Source organism: Dromaius novaehollandiae, chromosome 7, assembly GCF_036370855.1.
Source record: "Dromaius novaehollandiae isolate bDroNov1 chromosome 7, bDroNov1.hap1, whole genome shotgun sequence".
NCBI lineage: Eukaryota > Metazoa > Chordata > Aves > Casuariiformes > Dromaiidae > Dromaius > Dromaius novaehollandiae.
The window spans coordinates 24,290,342-24,310,558 of NC_088104.1; the positions used below are offsets into that span (position 1 = coordinate 24,290,342).

The window sequence follows — 20,217 nt, forward strand, 5'->3', positions numbered from 1 at the left end:
CGCCCCCGCCACTGGGCAGCGGGCCGGCCCGCCGCACCTGGCTGAGGCAGGGCTAGGGCGGGCAGGGGCAGCGCCACCGCCTCCCCCTCCCCCCCGGCGCCCCGCTCCCTCCGCGGCGCTTGGCCGCACGCCGGGGGCTCCGCCGGCGCAGGCGCAGGCAGGGCGTGGGGCGGCCGCCCCGGGGTGCCCGGCCGCGCCGTGCCCCTTCCCCCAGCGCCGGAGCCGCCCTCCCCTCCGCCCCGACGCTGCTGCGTGGGGCCGGGCGGAGACACCCACCGCGGCGGGCGCCTCCTCCCGGGCCGTGCGGCGGAGGAGGCCGCGGCCGGGGGAGGCGGCGCGGCGGGCAATGGCGGCGGGGCCGCGCTGAGGCGCGCGGAGCCCCGCCATGAGGCTGCTGCGCGCCCTGCTGCGCGGCGCCGCCCCGGGCAGCATCCCGCAGCAGGTGGACTTCTACTCGCGCTTCTCGCCCTCGCCGCTCTCCATGAAGCAGTTCCTGGACTTCGGTGAGCGGCGCGGGGGCCGCGGGCTGGCGGGAGCCGCTTCCCGCGCCGCGGGCGGGAGGCGACGTGTCGCTGCTGCGCCAGCGCCGGCCCGCGGGGCTTTTCCCTTTCCGTCGCTTTTTCTTCAAAACGAGCCGCGGGTCGTGGCGGCCCCCCGGCGGCGTGACCGCGGGGTCGGGGCGGCGGCCTTGGCGCGGCTCCCGGCGGCCCGTGCAGGAGGCGGGGGGCGGCGGCGCGGAGCTCCCGCAGGCGCCGGGCGGCCTCCGGCGAGGCCATCACGGGCCAGCGGCCGGGCGGCGGTGGGACCCGCGGTGGGGTCGCTGGGACGTGGGTGTGCCTGCTGCTCTTCATCGATACCTCCTCTCCGGCATAGGGGGGAAGTAGGGGAAGGGAAAAGCCTCTGCCTCTCCCAGAGGGAGCCCTAGTTGGCTCCTTCCCCAGAGACAGGAACTGAGACAAGGTTGAAATTCAGCTGAAAACGCGAGTTTTTGACACCGAGAAAGCTAGTTCGAGCTTCTGCAAAAACTGCAGTGTGGGGCAAAGGGTGGGGACAGACAAGGGGAGCTATGAGAGCTGGTGCTGTCGATGCAGTGACTCCAAAAAGGAAGATTTGTTAAGACTTCTGAAAGCTAGCAGTATACAGGCTTTTTAATGTATGCCAGTACGAGAAATGTTTAACCTCAAATGGAGCCGGAGCTGAAGCAGTAATGACTTCTCAAACACAATCACATGTTTTTGCCCTACAAAAACCCTTAACCCCAGTGAAGTGTTGCTTGTTTGAGCAGTTGTGTGAGAGAGGGAGAAGAAAGCAAACACCAGGAACCATCCTGAATCACTGGGAATCTGGCCTTGAAAATAAGTAAATCGGCAACAAAACACTCCTGTCTTACGCTCCTAACTGAAACCACTCATAATGCTCCCAGGTTTGACTGACTACTTGGAGTCAAAAGGGATCACAGGAACTGTCCTGTTCTGCTTCAAAGCAAATACCACACAGAGAAAAGTCTTGTAAGTAAAACTGAGAAACCTTCTTAAAGCCTGGGTAAGGAGCCATACTATAAGGGATTCTGCTTCTGTAAGCAAGGCACTTTCCTGAGTTATATGTAAACATATAACTAGTTAATAGTTATACTCCTTTTTAACTAGGTTTGAAGTAAAAACATAACTGAGAACTAGTCCTAGAATCCCAGACTTTTAAAATAAGGTAAGTAGGGAGCTTTACCAAAAAAAAAAAATCTCTCTAGCCATCCATTCGATGTTTCATACATTGCGACAATATATATCACTTATTTAAAACTCCAGATTTCTACAGGAGGTCCACCATGTAACTTTGTTGCTACTATTTTCCACAAAGAATCATGCAGTTCAAAATTAAAGTAGTTTCAGCCTGTATTGTTTTACCACTAAAATACCAATAAAACAATGCTAACCTTATAATCAATATTTATTTTCAAGGCACAATATTTCCTCATGTCAAAAGTTAGGCTACTGTTTTGCTATTAGTACCTGAACACAATGTAAAGATACTCCTGAAAGCTGCTTTTTGTGTTTTTTTGTTGTTTTTTTGCTTAAGCATTTAACAAAAAAGGGGAAGGAAACTAATAACAAAGATAAAAAGTAGAGTACGACATTGAGATAATTGTCTATAAGAAATTCTGTAGCCATTATCATCTGATGGTGTTTGCATTTGTGATTTTTTTGGTTCTGTTTGCTAAAGCAAGAGCAGTCATAGAGAAAATCATAAAACCCCGCAAGGCCAACTTAAAAAGTATCTGCTTCTAGTTCCCTCACTTGTCAATACAGTAAATAAAGTATTCTCTAAGCAAATTTAGGTCTCGGTCATATACATCTGTCATATCCTGGGATATAAGCTCACAGTGTTTTCCACAGAAACCTTATCCTTTCTTTGCATGGATAGATCATAACCACACAGGGAAACATTCTTTTCCTCATTCACTGAGATCATCTTCACCCTGTCTTCCATCTTTGACACGGTGATTGTGCAGATACGGTCTCCAAATATACAAAACTAATTTGTGGGATGTTATTTGCTGAGTGTTTAGGGAATTTGAAGATTATCTTTACATTTCAGTATCTTCAATTTGACTTGTTAAGGAATTTCATCTGAGACTAGGGGAAAGGCCTGTAATAGTCACAGGCCTGAAATGCAAGCTGGTTAGGGAATAGAATGAGCAGAGGTCATAGCTAGGAAACATGCAACACTGGAAGGAGAAAGGGGTGAAGAGTTCCCCATAAGCTGTTCACTCTCTTATTAACTGACATTCTCTTATAAGTGTAGCTTATGATGTAGCTGAGTCCGGATGCATTAAGTTAAACTACTCCGTTTCAATTTGTGAAGGTTGTTGCTACTGAAAACACTCCCAGCTTCCTCTTCTCCATGTCCCTTCCTGTTGTCCTCTTCCCAACTTCTCCCCTTGTCAAATGGAAGGAGAGAACTAAGCAGAGACACCAAAGAGTAAGTTTTAGAAGAAGTTGTGAAACACCCAAACTGAGATACGTACTTCAGTGCAGCCGATAAACAGTTTAGGAAGTTCAGATGGTGTTTACATGACACTTTTGATGTTTAGAAATAAGTCTGGCTGAGAAGAAAGTACACCATTTCTTAGCCTCTTTTGTCCCCAACCCCCATTTCTGGCCTAGTAAAACAAGCATTGTAGGAGTAAATTTAGGCCATGTATAAATGACACCCACACAGATAGCACCTGTCTTCATGAAAGGACAGATCAGTTAAAGGTGCAGTAATTCAGCTTTTGAAAGTCGCTTGTTTTGAAAGAAATTAATAAACTTCTAAAAAGCAAATGTATGGGAGAGCTGCTTATCATAATAAGCACAGTAACTATCCTTTCATTCAGCTCTCAGTATTCATTTGAATTCATTCATCTGTCTTCTGTTCCTGTAAGAAAGTGAGTTTATACTACTACAAAGCTATCTGAAAATGAGATAAATCTTACAGAATTTGATAAGAAATCTAACTTGTTTTCTGAAAGTGTAAAGTGTTCCAATGAGAGTTACGGCAATTTAGTAAGATCAGTGATCAAGTGGGGTGTATGGGATAATGATACTTTCAACCATCCTTTCTACAAATTCACTTCTCTGTGGCAGTCCCATTTGCCTCTCTTTAATAGGCTCAGTAAGTACCACATACTGTTTGCTCAGTAGTAGTTAGAGTCAATGTTTGTTGCAAATAAAATGAATACTTTACATGGATAGAAACCATATTTAAAATTGAATGGTATGGTCTGCATTATTGCACTAGTTATTCATATATAGTGAGGAGTATATAAATGCTTCATATAGGGAAGATTCTCGTTATCATTATAGGGCTGGTAGATTTCAGTATGATTTTACATTTTGAAATATAAGAGGGCTGCTGCCATGAAAGAAACATATTGGCTGACCAAACTAGCCCAGTCAGCTTCAAAACTAAACCACAAACTTCTCGCACAAGAAACTAAAAGTTTGTGTCATTCTGTCCCACAAATGTTGACTATTCTAATGTTTTCAATCTATTTCTTTTGGTCTTAGGATCTGAAAATGCTTGTGAAAAGACTTCATTTATGTTTCTGCGACAAGAGTTGCCCGTAAGATTGGCAAACATAATGAAAGAAATAAGCCTTCTTCCAGACAACCTTCTAAGAACACCTTCAGTTCAACTGGTGCAGAGCTGGTAAGAACAGCATCATTTCATACCTTTTAAAGGTTGGAGGAACAACACATTTGCTTCTTTAGAAAGAATATTTCATGTGCTCATTACATGAATATTACTTATTTAGACTGAGTAAATATCCCAATGTGACATAAATCAGCAACTAAACTTGCAGATATCAGAAAAACTTCTTGGAGCAATTAGAGAACCCACAATGGAATTAAATATCAGTAATCAGTTAACTAAGCATTGCAGATTGTCATGCATTCATGTTCATTAACAACAAAAACTCACCGCAGTGATGTTTAATAGGGACTTATTTAAAATGAAGAAGCTAGCTGAAGAAACCAACAGAAGCACAAAATGCTTGCAAAGCAGAATAGAAACCACTTAAAAGACAGGTTGTTGCAAATTCAGACTAAAGGTATAGAACATATGAAGAAAGAGAAATTTTGGTGCTACTGTGGATATTTTTCTGAATATGTCAGTTGATGGGCAAGAAGGCAAATAGATTGTTAAGAAGTAGGAAATGGGTGTGTGTGTGTGTGTGTGGAAATATAATGGTATCACTCTGTTAGTCCATTATTCCTCTGAACTGCATGCAGATTTAGTCACCCCATCTTGAGCAGAGAAGAGCAAGAGGGATAATCAAAGGGTTGGAACAAATCCTACATGAGGGGAAATCATAATTCTTCAGCTGCAAAAATACATAGCTAAGAAAAGAGATGGTAGAAATACTTAAATCATGAACAAGCTGGGGAAACTTTCTAATACATAAATAAAATAACAGAAACTACTTGGGGATGGAAATAAGTGATTGCCCACTAGGTTTAAAGTACAGGGAAGATCTTTTATACATTCTAATTAAATTCTGGAATTAATTGCTCTGAAAATTTTGGAAGACAACAGTATGAATGGATTCAAAAGGATCTGACAAAAATTCACAAGTAATAGGTCTACTGGATATATCAAATGCAATGATGTAGATGCAGCCAGCCTTGGGAGACCACTAATTGCTAATTGAAGGGAGTTGGGGAGGTATATTAGAATTGGTCTTTGTCATGTTTCTTTAATTTAAAGGTATGTCCAAAGTCTTCAGGAGATCCTTGACTTTAAGGACAAAAGCTCAGAAGATTCAGGAGCTATTCATAGGTAAGGATTTGCTGTCACATTTATTGTTATGTTAATGTTCTGTAAAAGGACTGGCAAGAAAAGAAGTGGCTCACAAAAAATTTCAGCTATCTTAAATTTCTGCAATCACAGTAACATCACCCCTGCCTCCAAAAGGAAAGTACATTAGAATGTGAAACAAAGCACTTCCTTTTCTGCCAAATTGTTCTGGTCTCAGGGCTTTTTTTTTTTTTTTTTTTTTTTTTTTTTTTAATACTGAATAAGCTCGTAAGTACGTTAAGCTTGACCAAATTTTTTATCAATTCCTTACTTGTAACGTTGCAACTGATGTATGGAACTTTATAACTGTAGAGTACTTTGGGGCATCATTGACTGATATTAGCAGCCATTTGACAGGCGTGGGATGATTTGTATGAAAATGGTTGGCACAATTTTCTCTTTTTTCTCGTGGCACCATTATTGATTGTTCAGTGTAAGCTGCCTGAAATGATTTACATGCTATCAAGACTGACCTGCCTTCTTACTGTGGTAGGTGGATCTGTGATGTTTCTGTACATAGTGGTCTTCATTTTCTGGGGTAGATACTCATTCAGTTTTCCAGAGTATCAAACTCACTTGAAAGTGAAAAAATCTAACAGTGCATTAATTTTAGTTTTACAGATACTGTGATAAAAATCCGGAATCGACACAATGATGTAATTCCTACTATGGCTCAAGGAGTAATAGAGTACAAGGAAAGCTTTGGCATTGATCCAGTGACCTCTCAGAATGTGCAGTATTTTTTAGACCGTTTTTACATGAGTCGCATTTCAATTCGAATGCTCCTTAATCAACACTGTAAGTGCTGTTGTTGCAAGGAGGGGAAATAATACATGTACCATGTCAGTATATTTTCATTTTTATGTGCTTAATATGAATCTCAGTGTTTCATATGAATACACTATTTATTTACTTTGCTATTTAAAAACTTCTCTAATACAGTTCTTAAAATATTTATTAATAATAGCCATTTTAAGTATGCTAAAGAAGATTGCATTTATAGAATGTTGATAAATTTCTATTCAGCAATACCGAAGACACAAACTAAAAATTATAAAATTACATTGGGTATTTAACATTATTTTCTTTGTTGGCAGCTTTATTGTTTGGTGGAAAAAGTAATCCAGCTCATCCAAAACACATTGGAAGCATTGATCCTAGCTGCAACGTTGTTGAAGTTATTAGAGGTAAATTCAGCAGATAAGAACAAGAATTCTGTAAAGTTGTATGAATGTCTATATTGAGAACTAATACATTCATGTAGTGTTTAGTTCTTTCTTACCTGGAGCAATAGTTTCATTTCAAGTGTAAAACAGTTTTGTCAGTTTTCACATTAAGCCCATTTTTTGTAAGAAAATACAGAAACTCCCTGACAGTGTAGAGCGTTTTCAGTTTGTGATTTTTTTTTCTGGCAAACTGTAAAAAAATAAGGGAGGAGGAAGGAATTAAACCTTCTGTGTTTCTATCATAGATGGCTATGAAAGCGCTAAGAGACTTTGTGATTTATATTACATGAGCTCTCCAGAGTTCATCCTTGAAGAGTTGAATGGTAAGTGAAAATGGGATGAGGCGCGCTCTTGAATGTAATAACTTCTTCTGAAGTACCTGATACTAAAACATGCACCTTCCACTTCTCATATATTTAATGTGATCTCTATATATACTGTCCTAAATAAGAATAGGACTTAAATTTTTTTCTTTCCCCCTTTTTTTTTTGCTCTGACAGAATGCTTCCCCTATTTTTCCTTTTCTTTTTCAAAATTAGGAAGTTTGAACCAGTAGCAAAGTTTTTGGTTGTACAGGTATTGATATAACAGACTTTAACAGCTCCTGCCCTATCCACCCTACACTCTTTATTATGATTAGGTCTATTGCATCTCACGCTCTCTGCATTCTCCTGTGACGTTTTAAAATTTATACCAAACGTTCTGTCCCAATTTATCTTTCTTATTTAGTTATCGTATATTTGTAGTTGCAATTAGATAAAGTACACTCAAGTCTCTGTAAAAAATTATTCGCACCCATTGGCTGCGACTTTTGAAAAAAACAGTTTACAACTGTGCTGCTAAGAACTCAGAGATCAGCTATAAGTAAGTCCTCATTGTCCTCTCTAACACTACTTAGCTGAGTGCTTTTCAAGTTATTAAAAGCCAAGTTTGGATAGTGCTATTAAAAACAAGCAATCAAAATTGACTCTACAGATAATTGCAAGAGCCAAAACACACCCACAGTAACTTGGCCTGCAAAGCTAAAGGAAGTGTGGCTTTAACTACACATGCCAGTTTTTTTTCCTTCCTACTTTACAAAACGTCATTTTTTTAAATCTAGGTTAAAGGTTTTCTTCTCTTGCCATCTTGGAGCATGATTACTAAAATCATCTCTAGGGAACTATCAGTCATGCTAGCTAATTCGCTGTACTGAAGCGTCTTTTAATGTTGCGTGCACTCCAGAAGCTAGAACAAATAGGTTAGTTTATCAAAAGGGAGTGGCCTTTTGCTCAGTGAATTGTGAAGGTGAGTTAAACCTGAGCCAGGCCCAATGCACATTCCTTGCTCACAGTTGTGAATGGAGGCCATTAATTAAACCCTAGGCATGTGGTTGGGGGTAGAAAGTAGTTAACTTGAAGGTGGGAACCTGATGTATTTCCAGGTGCAATTTTTATTTCTTTTACTTTTGATGGCTAGGTAGTTTGTTCTAGATCTTTTGACAGTACTAGTCTTTTAACATTTACAGTTGATAAAACATAGGTTACTAACACAGTCTGATAAAAAAGATTATAAATTTGTTGAGCTGAAAGGACTTTCATGGCCAGTAGAGTGTTCAGAGCCACTTTTCCTTGCTTTAGTGTAATGAGTGTGTTCCCATGATACTGTTTTTAGAATTTACTCCAAAAAAAGTTTTGAAAATTACACAAGTTTATAGACAGAATTGTCTATGTAATCTTTAGGGTTTCTTGTTATATCAGCTAATTTCTAAAGTAATCCAAGAATAGACTGTGCTGTAGTTACTGTTTGGTGTATTAGAGTATGACAGGATAATTCAGGTTGGAAAATTTCTAGCCTGACCAGGTTGTTCAGGACTTGATCCAGTCTGGTTTTAAAAAGCCTCCAAGGGCGGAGACTGCATAACACCTCTGGGCAACCTGTTCCAATGCTCAACTGTCCTCATGGTGAAAAAGGTTTTCTTTATATCCAGTCTGGACCTGTTAGTTCATCTTATACTCATTGTCTCCTGTCCCTCCACCATTCTAAGAGCCTATCTCCACCTTCTTAACAACCTCCTTGTGGGTATTGGAAGGCTGCTATTACATGCGCCAATTAGTGTTATCACAGTTGGTTTAAGAATTAATTTCTAAAGAGGCAAGAACACTTAATCTTGAATATGAATTTTGGTTACCGCACAACTTTTAAAAAGATTTCTGTTCAAATTTTCCTTCTCTTGTAAATTCTTTCAACTAATACAAACTTACATTCTGAATTACTGCCGGAATGAATAAAAGGTATCTAGTTTGCCATTTAATTATTTAGGCCTTCTTTTCTCCAGCTAAATCACCAGGACAGCCCATGCAAGTGGTATACGTACCATCACATCTCTATCACATGGTTTTTGAACTTTTCAAGGTCTGTGCAATTACCATTACACAATTTTATATACATATTTGTTTAGTGAGATTGTATTTGTTTGACTTTTTGAACCAATTCTAGATAGTAACATGCTTTTTGCAAGTGCAACCCTCTAGCTATCTGACTGCAGGAAGATACCTAAATATTGCATAGAAAATGAACAGCTTTAGAAGATATGTCTTTTACTTAATGACTGAATACCTCTGACAACTTCAGCAGTAGGCAGCTTTGTCAGTCTTCAAACGTATGAAGGCACTAGTTAATAAAGCAATGGAGAATAAGATATACAATTTTTGGCCACCTTTAAATCTGATATAATGTGAGAAAGGGGCACTATACAGCTTTCCCCAAGCACCTTTTCTTCAGCTTTGTGTCATATTGAATGTACAATGCATTATAAAGAATTCTACAAATAAAACTACAGTAAAATACTTAGATGTTTATTCTAAAATATTTTAAATAGTTCAAGTCTGTGCAGTTACCTTCTAATAAATTACACAAATACTGATACTGAACAAACCAGAAATATATAAAAGACTGTTCTAAAACTAGAGGCTTTTGTCCTGATTCTGAAATAAGCTGATAGAAATAATTTATTTTCCTAAAGTGATGTCTTAAGATAATACACAAAATGGTAACAGTAAGATTTAAGTTCTTGTACTTCAATTTGAAAATTGCAGAATGCAATGAGAGCCACCATGGAACATAATGCTGACCGATGCATTTATCCTCCAATTCACGTACATGTCACATTGGGAAATGAGGATTTAACTGTGAAGGTACCACTTTTTTGATTATTTAGAAAGTTACTTTCAGTAGTTTTTTTTCCTTGCTACAGGCAGCATATTATTAACTTCAGTTAGCGAGTCTGATTCCAACAGTAGCTTACATCTGATTATGTAGCATGTAAGGATCAGTAGGAAATTCATGAAGCAGTTACATATTTATGTGGCAGGGACCATAATGGAATTTTATGCTTTTATCATTGTCATTTTGTGCCTAGCTTATAGGCCACCATGACTGAAAATGAAGTAGGAGCTTCATACACTCATAATGCTAGCATTTTGTAAGTGAAAATGACAGTGATATGTGAGTTGTGAAACAAAATTAATAAAATAAGCATTGTGTATTCCATGTAGCTCAAATCTGCCTGAAAGATGGTTTCTAGAGAAATTTGTTTTTGTTTTGTACAACATCCATGTTGAATTTTAAAGACCAGCTGCAAGTAACTGGCTTTTTCATAGGTCTAACTAAAATCTAGTAAAACAACTCTTAGTACTGGGTTTTAGCACAGTGTATTTAATTGGCACTATTCCTGAGGAATAAAGTTGAAAATATACAAAACTTTGCATTTGCTCAAGTCAGTAGGTTTAGATGCTGACTTCCAACAAAATTAGTTACAAATAAAATAAAAGCAATGCAAAAATTAAGAATTTTCTTGCTTCCAAGGGATTATGAATGCTTCCCATGGTAGTTTATTTAAATGATTTGGGTGAGGGATGGAAGAGGAGGATTCCACTCTCTCTGGTCATTGCTGTAACTGAGAGATCAGAATTTAAGAAAATCCATGATTTAATAAGGACAATTTTATATTATGTTTTATCTGAACTTTCTCTGGATCATTGTTTGAGAGATGCTGTTTTTTTTATGAAAGCGTATTCAGGAACATAAATGGTACATGTTCCTTCTTGTTCAAGATGAGTGATCGTGGTGGAGGTGTTCCTATGAGGAAAATTGACAGACTATTCAACTACATGTATTCAACAGCACCACGTCCCCGTGTTGAGACGTCACGAGCTACACCATTGGTATGTAAATCTTTTATACGTTGTCACATTGGATATGATGAGTAGTCACAAAAGACAGCATATAGCCAAAGCCCCTGCACTGATAATTTTACAGATACAATGAGTATGACCATTTGGATGTTACAGCTTAATTCAAATACTTGTCCGAAAATAACTGGAAAATTGCATAAAACCCTAAAATACTCACAATTATTTAAACTTTGAGATTCTTGTCTTCTTTGTTGAATGTAAAGATCAGCTAGCTACCTTAAGCAGAACACTTCGCTATACTGCATGTTTTGCAATAATCATAAGCCTCTAAACTCCTGTTGTGGCCACTGAATGAAAGGAAAAATAAACATAGCTGTAGTTCTGGGTGAAGTCTGTACTTTATTTCAATCGTACTATGTAGTCAGTTGTACCATCCTCAAAAAGAACAAAGGTGCACAGATGTGACGGGGCACATGAAAAAATTTACGTCTGTCTTGTGTGAACTTAAATAAGTGAACTTTGTTAGACCTTACTAAATTTTATAGCTGCACAAGAAATATAATCTTATTCTCTCTGTTAGAACCTCTTAACAGCACTCCGAGAATTTGTTTTCACATAGCATCGTTCAAATCATGTCTTAAAGTGCAGTTTTCTGCATGTTTGACTGTGCAACTCAGTAAACACTAGATCCTTAAAAGTATAGCGTATGTTCTTCCAGAGATATTACTCAATTTGAGTAGATAAACTCTTATCTACACTCTTACACTTTATCTCTACACTGTTAGAATTTCAGTGTAAACTACAAATTCATAAAAGTTGCTTCTTGAACCTTTTCATAAGTATTGATGATGAAATGCATCTAAGTCTTCTATTTTCTTAAGATTAGCAGCTCCATTTAGCATAAGGCAGGGTTAGTACACCTTTCTCTAACAGTGTCAGCTCTTCTTGGAAAAGCTACCAACAATACAAGAAATGTTATCTAGTAGCCCCTTTAACAGGGAAATCAAACAGTTTTCTCATTGTAATCATAATCATCCATACTTTCTTCCATTTCTGGGTAAACATAAGGGGACATTATACCTAACATTTGAACTCCTTATCTTACCATCAAGCATCATGCATAGTTTGTCTCTTTACCTTTTAAGAGAAAAAGAAAAAAATCCCACTGTTTCAGATTGATGCAATTAATGGAAATACACTTCTTTCTTTCTTGCTTGCTTGCTCTCCTTCTGGATCAGGCTGGATTTGGTTATGGCTTGCCCATATCCCGTCTGTATGCACAGTACTTCCAAGGAGACCTCAAACTGTATTCCTTAGAAGGTTATGGTACAGATGCAGTTATTTACATAAAGGTATGACTTAACACTTTACCATTTTAAATTCATAATCAACTAACTGCTAATGGATCTCTTTGTTCTGTTAGTATAACTTTGATTCAAAAATTAGTCAGCTAATGTCTTCTCCTTTTACAGGCCTTATCAACAGAATCAATTGAAAGACTCCCTGTATATAACAAAGCAGCTTGGAAACATTATAAGGCAAACCATGAAGCAGATGATTGGTGTGTGCCAAGCAGTGAACCCAAGGACATGACCACTTTTCGCAGTATATAATTTTTTTCCTCAAAAATTCATAAGCAGACATATGTTTGTAAGGGGAATTTAAAAAAACCTGGGTTAGACAAAGTAGCTAAGCCATATTTGATGCGTGAAAATAAATTTAAGTGAAGTAAGAAGCAGCTTAGTTCAAATGACTTTTCTGCCAGTATGCAGAAGAATTAAAAACTTTGCATACTTTCAGTTTTTTGATAAAGAAGGTCACACTTAATTTGTTCCACCTTCTATTTATGACTTCTTTCAGTAGCTAAATCTAGGGAGCAGTAATTTCAGGTCTTATAGGGACCAATGCAGCCTATTTCATATCTAATGAAATGAGGGTAATTCATGCAATTACAAAATTCTTTTAATAGAAGAACTATTGAAAGTTCACCAGAGGAAGTTTGTCATTATAGAGCATACCAAATTAATGAAAAACCCATATAAGAACTATTAAGCTCAATGCTGTACCATTGCAGCTGTATGGCGCTTTTTATTCCTTGATTCTTAAGCATGCTGACGTCTAATTTTCTGAAGTTAGAAATTTTGCCTAAACTTTATACTTCAGAGTTTTTTGCAGCTGTAGAAATAACCACTTTTGGGTCTGCGGAAGTTTAAAAAAACAAAAAACCCCAAAACAGTTTTAGCTGCTGCCACTGGTATAATGTATCTCAGGTATGCGGTATTAGTCATATTTCTTTATATTACTTGGTTGTAATGTGAATATTTAATACATGTGAAAAATTTATCTTGCCATGATCATTGTGAACTAGCAAATAGTGTTGGCTTGTGTACAGTAAATATATAATGTCTTACAATGTTTGCTTATATTTCTGTAGGTAATACCAAAACACAGTATCAATATTATAGTACCAGTAAGATTTCAGGCTCTGGGGAATGTCAGGTTACAGCTGTAAATGAATACTATTTTTAAGAAACAAATAGATTTTTAATATTTGCCCTTACTAGGGCATCTGTTACTTTGACAGTAGAAGCTAGCTTCTCAGGAGTATTTTAAAAAATGTGGAATTAACAATTTTGAAAATCCCTTTGTATTTGTGATGTGATTCTAGCCTTGTTTATGCAATAATTTTAAGTCAGACTATAACATAGCAGGACGTGTCTATCAGTCAAAGGCATATTGTCAAAACAACATATTGGGGAGGAGAATGAGTATTACATTTCAGGTACACAGTCCTTCTCTAATGAAGGACAACTTCTCTTGATGCCTACTGTGCTAGTTTTGTTCAAATCATGCACATTTATGTTGCACCTTTGATTCCTATCATTCCTGAACATTTTGGCAACAATGCAGTTAAAAGATGTTTAAAATCTCAGCCTTTTCCTCAGATAACTCATCACAAATACTTCTGAGATTCAGTATTAGCAGACACGCATGATCCCTCTCAGAAAGAATAAGCCTAAAAATTTTGCTAGTTTACAAGATCAGCTCAGAGAAAAGGATGAGAGAGATACTACCACAAGTGAAGGGAATAGCTGTAAAGCTTAAATCATGCTATTCTAGTTGTAGCTGAGCCAGATTAAAGGTTATCACCAACTCACACCTACAGCCTTCCTAGCCCAGTTCTGCAAAACAACAAAATAGTTTTTATAGCCTGTTCAAGCTAACATAGGTCACTTTAACAGGAATGAATTGCAGAATGACTACATTTGCAGTTGCACTGATACTCTGAGGGAAGATTAATCCATCTTAATGGCAACCTGAACAGCACATTTAACTGTTCCACTAAAGCTTGTGTGCACCTAGAGAAGTCCCTTGTTTACTTACCTTACAAGGATGCGAGGTGATGACTGTTTGAGGTACCTTTCAAACTGCATGGCTACAAGGGGGGAGAATCTATAGCAGCTTCCATCTTCAAAGTGCATTCACTGTAAAATGTGGCATTTGTAAAAGTTGGAGGAAATGTTTGCAGCTGTTGTTTTTGCTATAAACCAAAGCTGAAAGTTATAGCAAGGGATTTAAAAAACTCAACTCTGAAGCTGAACTTTATTCTAGCTTTTCTGCTAAGTTTTAAATGTTAAACTGTTTAAATAACTTATTTGAACTGATTTTAGTAATACCTGAGACGTATAAGAAATTTTTGTGAAGAAAAGCTACAACAATTTGTTTCTTAGGAAATCTATCAAAAGATTCCATATGGTATTATTGAAATAAAAACCTTTTCATGCTGTCTCAGCTAGCTACAGATTGAATTCTGATATTAGAGTAAGTTACCTGTAATTATACTTTATTTTTCCCCTTCTTCCAATGATTGTGGTGAAAACAGGGAAGTATATTTTGGTTTACAATGTTTAATCCTACTCATAGGTTTAATCTATTTCTTTTGATTTACATAGATTATAGCCTCTGGTTCAGAAGATGGATTTTTTTTTTAAAAAAAAACATTTTCATTATTGTATTGAAGTCATTGTTAGCACACTGGTTAAAGTGAATCATTGTAGAAAAGTAGTCTAATAGCCCAACTATCAAAATGCTGAGATTAATAGTTTCGAATGAAAATGACCTCAGTCTTGCACTGTGAAATTAATCTTGGTTTACGTTAACTTAATTTTTTGAAAGAGTCACTACATTTATTCAATAAAATTTATTTTAAAAATTAGACTTTCAGTTGAGTGATCCTTTGTGGCTTTATACTAAGCTTGTGCTGTGGAGTCAGCTTTCTAGTAACATCAGTACTGTGGTCTGCATTAATCAGTGCTCTTATGCCCGCATACCAGGTGAGCTTATCATCACTGCTACAGCCCCACTCAACTGCAAGAGCCCTGCACACAAGCAAGCCTTTGAAGCCATTATTTCCACTAGTCTGTTTCCTGAAAAACAAACTCCCCACAAGGTGCAATGCTGAGCTCAGCTGGCTTAGAAGAATAAGATAACAGATGTTGTAGCAATATTCCCAGTTCTAGCTGAAAGCACTTCACTGAAAAATAAACTCTCTTGGCTGAATTAGCAAAGGTGCAGTTTTAGGCATATGACCTTAAAGATCTGACCAGTCCATGTTTTTTCTAATTTGCTTCTGTCAGTAGGGCAGCTCCTCTCTGGCTCAAGGTCTAAGTTTTGAGTACAAATTCAAATCTACTGGAAACAAAGTAAATAAGAGTTAAATCTTGACAAAATAATTGTTTCTTAATGCACAGAACTGAAAATAGAACTTCTGTTTAAAAGTCATTACCACCAAGATTTTTAACCTTTATTTTGGAAATGCGTGGTGTTCAGGAGCATTTCCACACAGTTCTTTTGCTGAAATTCAGAAAAGACAACATTTATACAAAGAAAAATTTGTGAAACACCAACTGGGAAGTTCATTCATTCAATTAAAATGAAAAACAGTCCATAGATTTAAAGGAGAACTTGGTCCACATAAATGAATTATTTAAGTTTTGTTCTAGTCCACGCTATGATGGAATTTATACTTAATGTTTCTGAAATAATCTAATTAAGGAAGTGCTGTTGCAGTATCTCTAGAAGGCAGTATCTCTAGAAGACAGTATGTAAATATTCAAACACCAATTCATTTTCTAAACTATTCTGGGAATCAAATCCTCCTTTAAAGAGAATAATCTGTAGTCTGCAATCAAACACTTAAATACAATGCAGATACCCAGTGCTTCAGTGATACTTTTTCCTACAATTTTTCCCTCAGTATTTTAAGTTTGAAAAACAGCATAGTTTAAAATTAGCAAATATATAAATTTGGTCCGCAAAAATCTTGTAGCAAGTAGAAAAGAGAAATACATGTATTGCAAATTGATCTTATTCGTAGCATAAATCTATAAAACTATGTATTATTTAGGAAAAATAGGTTAAAAAAGATCTTATTTATATTCTAAACCTTGTCCCAACACCATACAGCATAGTGTACAGAAAATTTAGTGTTGTAATTAGTGTAAGCAGTTTATAAAAACTACTTAATATTTCTGGTTATTTTCTCAGTAAATTGCAACATATAGAATTCAAAAACAATGTGTTACTACAGTGGATTTAGAATAAAAGAAATGGACCATCACTGAGAAATACAAGAATTCAGAGAAAATACTTCATAAATTTGAAATACATGCTTTCTTTTTAAATTAATTTGACATTACTGTTTTCTTAAACTTAACTTTTACTATACAATTTTAGTGGCAACAGATAAACAGACTGTCACAGACTGAACTTGTTGGCAGGATTTTTCTATTGTCCCTCTATCAAATTCAACTCTATATCATATGCAAGTTGACTAATATTGGAATGATTTTTAATACAACAGTCTATTCTCCACAAACATTTATCAAGTTCAATGAAAAGGGCATATATTTTTTTTTAAATCAGTCTTAGAAGCACAAATAGTACTTAAGGCAGAAAATTAAATTATTGTCTATTAGTACAGGCAGAGTCAACTAGGAATAAAAATACTGAAAACATTTATTTCATTTTAATGGGTTGTAATGGGGAGGGACTATTATTAAAAAGTAAAAAAACCCTAAACCCTACCATGTTAAACTGTTGCACTTTCCCTCCTCCCTCAATTGTACAATTATATACAAATCTGCTGAACTTCAAGATGAAGCAAGCCTGTGCTAAGCAAAAATGGGGTCATTTTAGCAGCTTGATTCAAGAGTGGCTACCACTCTGCCACTCTTGCGAACTTCTCGCTCCTTCTTTTGAACTTTTTCCTTCTGTTTTTCCAGTTTTTCTTGTGTTTTTTTAATATCCTTGATTTTTTTCTTTATTGTTGACCGATCATTTTGACTGGAAACTCCTAAAGCCTTCGGGGGAAAAAAGAAAAGGACCTGGTTACTAATTTTTTTTTTTTTTTTAAACAGCAAAGCATATCACTTAAGCACTAACAGTTTAAGAAAGGGTTATTTGCTTCGCTGCAAGATAGGTCTGTATTCAGATAGACTAAGTTCTCAAGAGCACCATAAATGATCATCTCTGTAACAGAAGTAGTAAGGAAAAGAAGGCCTACTCTTGTTTGGCTGTGAAATAACAGATTCTCATTGCATTTTACGTGCAGACATCTGAAAACTTCTAATGAGTAGTATACTAAGAAAAGTAGTCTTTTAAAAATATTTTCCTAGCTTCTTTTACACAGCAGCAATTTATATTCACTAACTAGTGTTTAACTCCTGTTAACTATCCTTTTTTGTAACCTAGGAATGCTGCTGAACTCAGATCAATCAGCTGTGGTTTTTAACTGCTTGAGAAAAATCCAATCCATGAAAGCTGACTCCAGAAAGCTCATGTTTCTTTTAAAGTTGCATAGCAAACAAAAGATAAGTAACTCAGTGAACGAAAAAAACTCCAATAACTACCCATAAAAACTTGATATTGTTAAAAACAAACAAAAACCTCAACTGTTTTTTGCTTCTTTCTGCTACTCTTGAGAAAACGACACTACTAAAGAAAAAAAATCCCCCATACAACACAACAGTAGTTCAAAATCTTTTCTTCCACCACATAACTCATTAATGTATGTCAACAGAAAGCCCATGAAGCTTCTTCATAACAAGGCCTAAGCACTGTAAGTGACCAGATTTCAGAGATATTTCTTGCTTTGATGATGCACTATTAAAATTGTGACTATTAATATTTATTTTTCCTTTTTACTTCAAGGTTAATCATTTTTATCAATATGTGGTATGCTAATTTGGTATGCTACTCCTTAGCCTGTCACTGCTTGTCTTTAACCCATCTCCCATGCAAGGACTCCTGCTCCTTTGTCTACTCCTGTGCAGTGTGTTGTCTGTCTGTATTTTGCACCAACTGGACCTATGTTCATTTTAAAATAATCAAGTATTCAGTGAGTAGTCAGTGCACTTTGATTTTTGATCAGCAGATGGCAGTATTTGATTTCAAGTTACAGACAGTGCTACAACACTACAGAACTCCTAGTGGCATTAGGTGTAAATTAAGTTTTAAGCATCAACATCCCAAGTTTCTCAAATATACATATTCATTTGACAAACTTCTGTCAAGTATTTTCTCTGTGTCCAAGGACACATTTATTTATCAACATACAGGAAATTTAGTGTACATATCTACTGCACACTATTGTACTGGATCTTGTTTTCATATGATCTTATGCTCAGATGGATTATAAACATATCACACCCCTGTGGGAATTATGCTTTTTTGGCTTCCTCAAACTGCCAACAGGAACAAAGTATTTTATACTTTCCTAATGAAAAAACAGCTTGTCTTTAATTTTATATCAATTATTAAATTCTCATCGATCTGTATATTTTAAGTGTCTTAAAACCAGAATTCTATCCCTAAAAATTCATGAAGACAAGAAACTAGAAAGACTTTATAGTTAAAAAACATCTGAGTAAGCAGTGAAATTTATACAATTACAAATGTATACTGGGATAGTCACATACCTTTAACTTATCACTATCAAGCTGCATCAACTGCTGTCCATCTATATTCATAGCTGTGAACTCTGTAATATACTGCTCCATGTTCATTCCCATTAACCAGTGACATACTTGCTGGGTTGTCCATTCAGAAATAGGTCTACTGTGCCATTGATTTTGTTTTCCTGTTGTTGCAAATTCATCATCTAATGCCTAACCAATTGAGAAGAGTCACCGTAAGTAATAAAAAAATAACTGTTTTACTTGACTATATGTGGAATTTAACTTGCCAGTTGAGTCTGGGTAACAAAATGCATTTTAAAACATATTCCAGCATTTCTATAGTGCAAGGCTCCAAAATTATTTATGTTTTTGAGATCACAGCTTATAGCAAGTTTGCCTAGGGGTCTGTTATAAACAAGTGGACACCATAACAACATTTGACACAAATTAAGGCAGAAATACAGAATACCTATGGTTTTCTCTAAGAAATTTGATCTTCATGAAATCTGCTCTAACAAAATGGCAGAAGTTTTGCTTAAATCTGGCTTAATGTATCCAAAACAATGAACAAGCTTCCTCAGTCAGTCAAGGTAGCTCAATCCTAATATTAGATGCTATCTTACACAGCACCAAGAAGTAGCACTTGAACTGTATTACATGATGTTTAAGTGAAGGAAAATGGGAATTAAAAACAATGCTAGTACCCACTACATCTTGTAACAGTTCAATTACAGTTTTTCTAAATTTGGTATACTACTAAGAGGAGAGGACTTAATTCTTTCAGCTAATCCCATCCCATCAACATTTTAAAGGGTGTACCTAGTAGAAGTCCATTTGAGAAGCATCAGAGCTTGTAACATTCCACTAAAAATACACCTCCCAGTTCACAGAGCTTTTGAAGCTCCTTGCTTCAGTTTCAGTTGGCCTCCAAGGGGAAAAAGGTACTGCTGTTAGTCCTGAAACACTTTATTACTTCATCACAAAAGAAAAGCTACATAAAACAGAGCTCAATGTCTGTAAAGAAGAAATTCTAGTGTGAGAGTTGAATCAGAATAACATCAGAGTTGCTTGAACCTTTATTAACTATCCAAAATGATCCCTCACTAGCTCATGATCTAGTACAAGCTGCATTAGACTTATATTTCAAAAGCTCTCTAGGCAGCTTCCACCATATATCAAAGATATTTGCAAAACAGATACTAATCCAAAAGTATACTACTACTTCCAGTGAGCTTAGTGCATATCATTTGTAAAGAGGAAACATGGAAGTAAGTGTCAATGTACTGATGGTTTTGAGAAGTAACCTTGCAAGTTTCAGGTGAACAACTAAAGCTCCAAAATCTGAGGATCTCACAAAATCCAACTCCCTTGCTAGAAAACATGGGAGAACAGACTGAGTACACCTCAGTAATTCCAGCAATCACAAGTAAAAGATTGTGAGACTTAGGCTTGTCAAATATGATATATGATTACACAATAAACTGGATCCGAGAGGGCGAACAGCACAGCATCTGAGTTGAA

The 20,217-nt window shown here is 37.0% G+C and overlaps 2 protein-coding genes across 14 annotated transcripts in view; one reads left to right on the plus strand and one right to left on the minus strand.

The window, feature by feature from the left end:
- The first annotated feature begins 152 nt into the window (after positions 1-152).
- On the plus strand, positions 153-14,954 carry PDK1 (pyruvate dehydrogenase kinase 1). Of its 3 annotated transcripts, XM_064514971.1 has the most exons (12): positions 366-503; positions 1,424-1,508; positions 4,047-4,188; positions 5,248-5,319; positions 5,951-6,135; positions 6,435-6,524; positions 6,809-6,886; positions 8,881-8,957; positions 9,641-9,739; positions 10,658-10,768; positions 11,977-12,090; positions 12,211-14,954. In XM_064514971.1, the coding sequence occupies exons 3-12, from the start codon at positions 4,079-4,081 to the stop codon at positions 12,349-12,351; spliced, it is 1,077 nt and encodes a 358-aa protein (XP_064371041.1). In that variant the 5' UTR covers positions 366-503; positions 1,424-1,508; positions 4,047-4,078; the 3' UTR covers positions 12,352-14,954. The 3 variants fall into 3 exon arrangements, with proteins under 3 accessions (XP_025948873.2, XP_025948863.2, XP_064371041.1); XM_026093078.2 differs by lacking the exon at positions 1,424-1,508 and having other exon boundaries at positions 160-503; XM_026093088.2 differs by lacking the exons at positions 1,424-1,508; positions 11,977-12,090 and having other exon boundaries at positions 153-503.
- Positions 14,955-15,520: 566 nt separating this feature from the next.
- LOC112979106 (neurabin-1-like) overlaps positions 15,521-20,217 on the minus strand; it is a 52,844-nt gene continuing 48,147 nt past the window's right edge. For 10 of the 11 annotated variants that reach the window (XM_064514957.1, XM_064514959.1, XM_064514961.1 and 7 more), the window contains 2 exons: positions 18,718-18,906; positions 15,521-17,100 (listed from right to left, as the gene is read on the minus strand). In XM_064514957.1, the coding sequence (XP_064371027.1) occupies positions 16,933-17,100; positions 18,718-18,906 (357 nt within the window). In that variant the 3' untranslated portion in view covers positions 15,521-16,932. Of the gene's footprint in view, positions 17,101-18,717; positions 18,907-19,359; positions 19,622-20,217 lie in introns of those variants that run through there. The other variant, XM_064514965.1, reaches the window with a different exon arrangement.

Bases quoted from the DNA above. Each gene is read 5' to 3' on its own strand.
- PDK1 (XM_026093078.2), top strand. From the start codon at position 386: ATGAGGCTGCTGCGCGCCCTGCTGCGCGGCGCCGCCCCGGGCAGCATC. The intron at 6,887-8,880 runs GTAAGTGAAAAT...TCTTTTCTCCAG, and splicing joins CATCCTTGAAGAGTTGAATG to CTAAATCACCAGGACAGCCC. The intron at 8,958-9,640 runs GTCTGTGCAATT...TGAAAATTGCAG, and splicing joins TGGTTTTTGAACTTTTCAAG to AATGCAATGAGAGCCACCAT.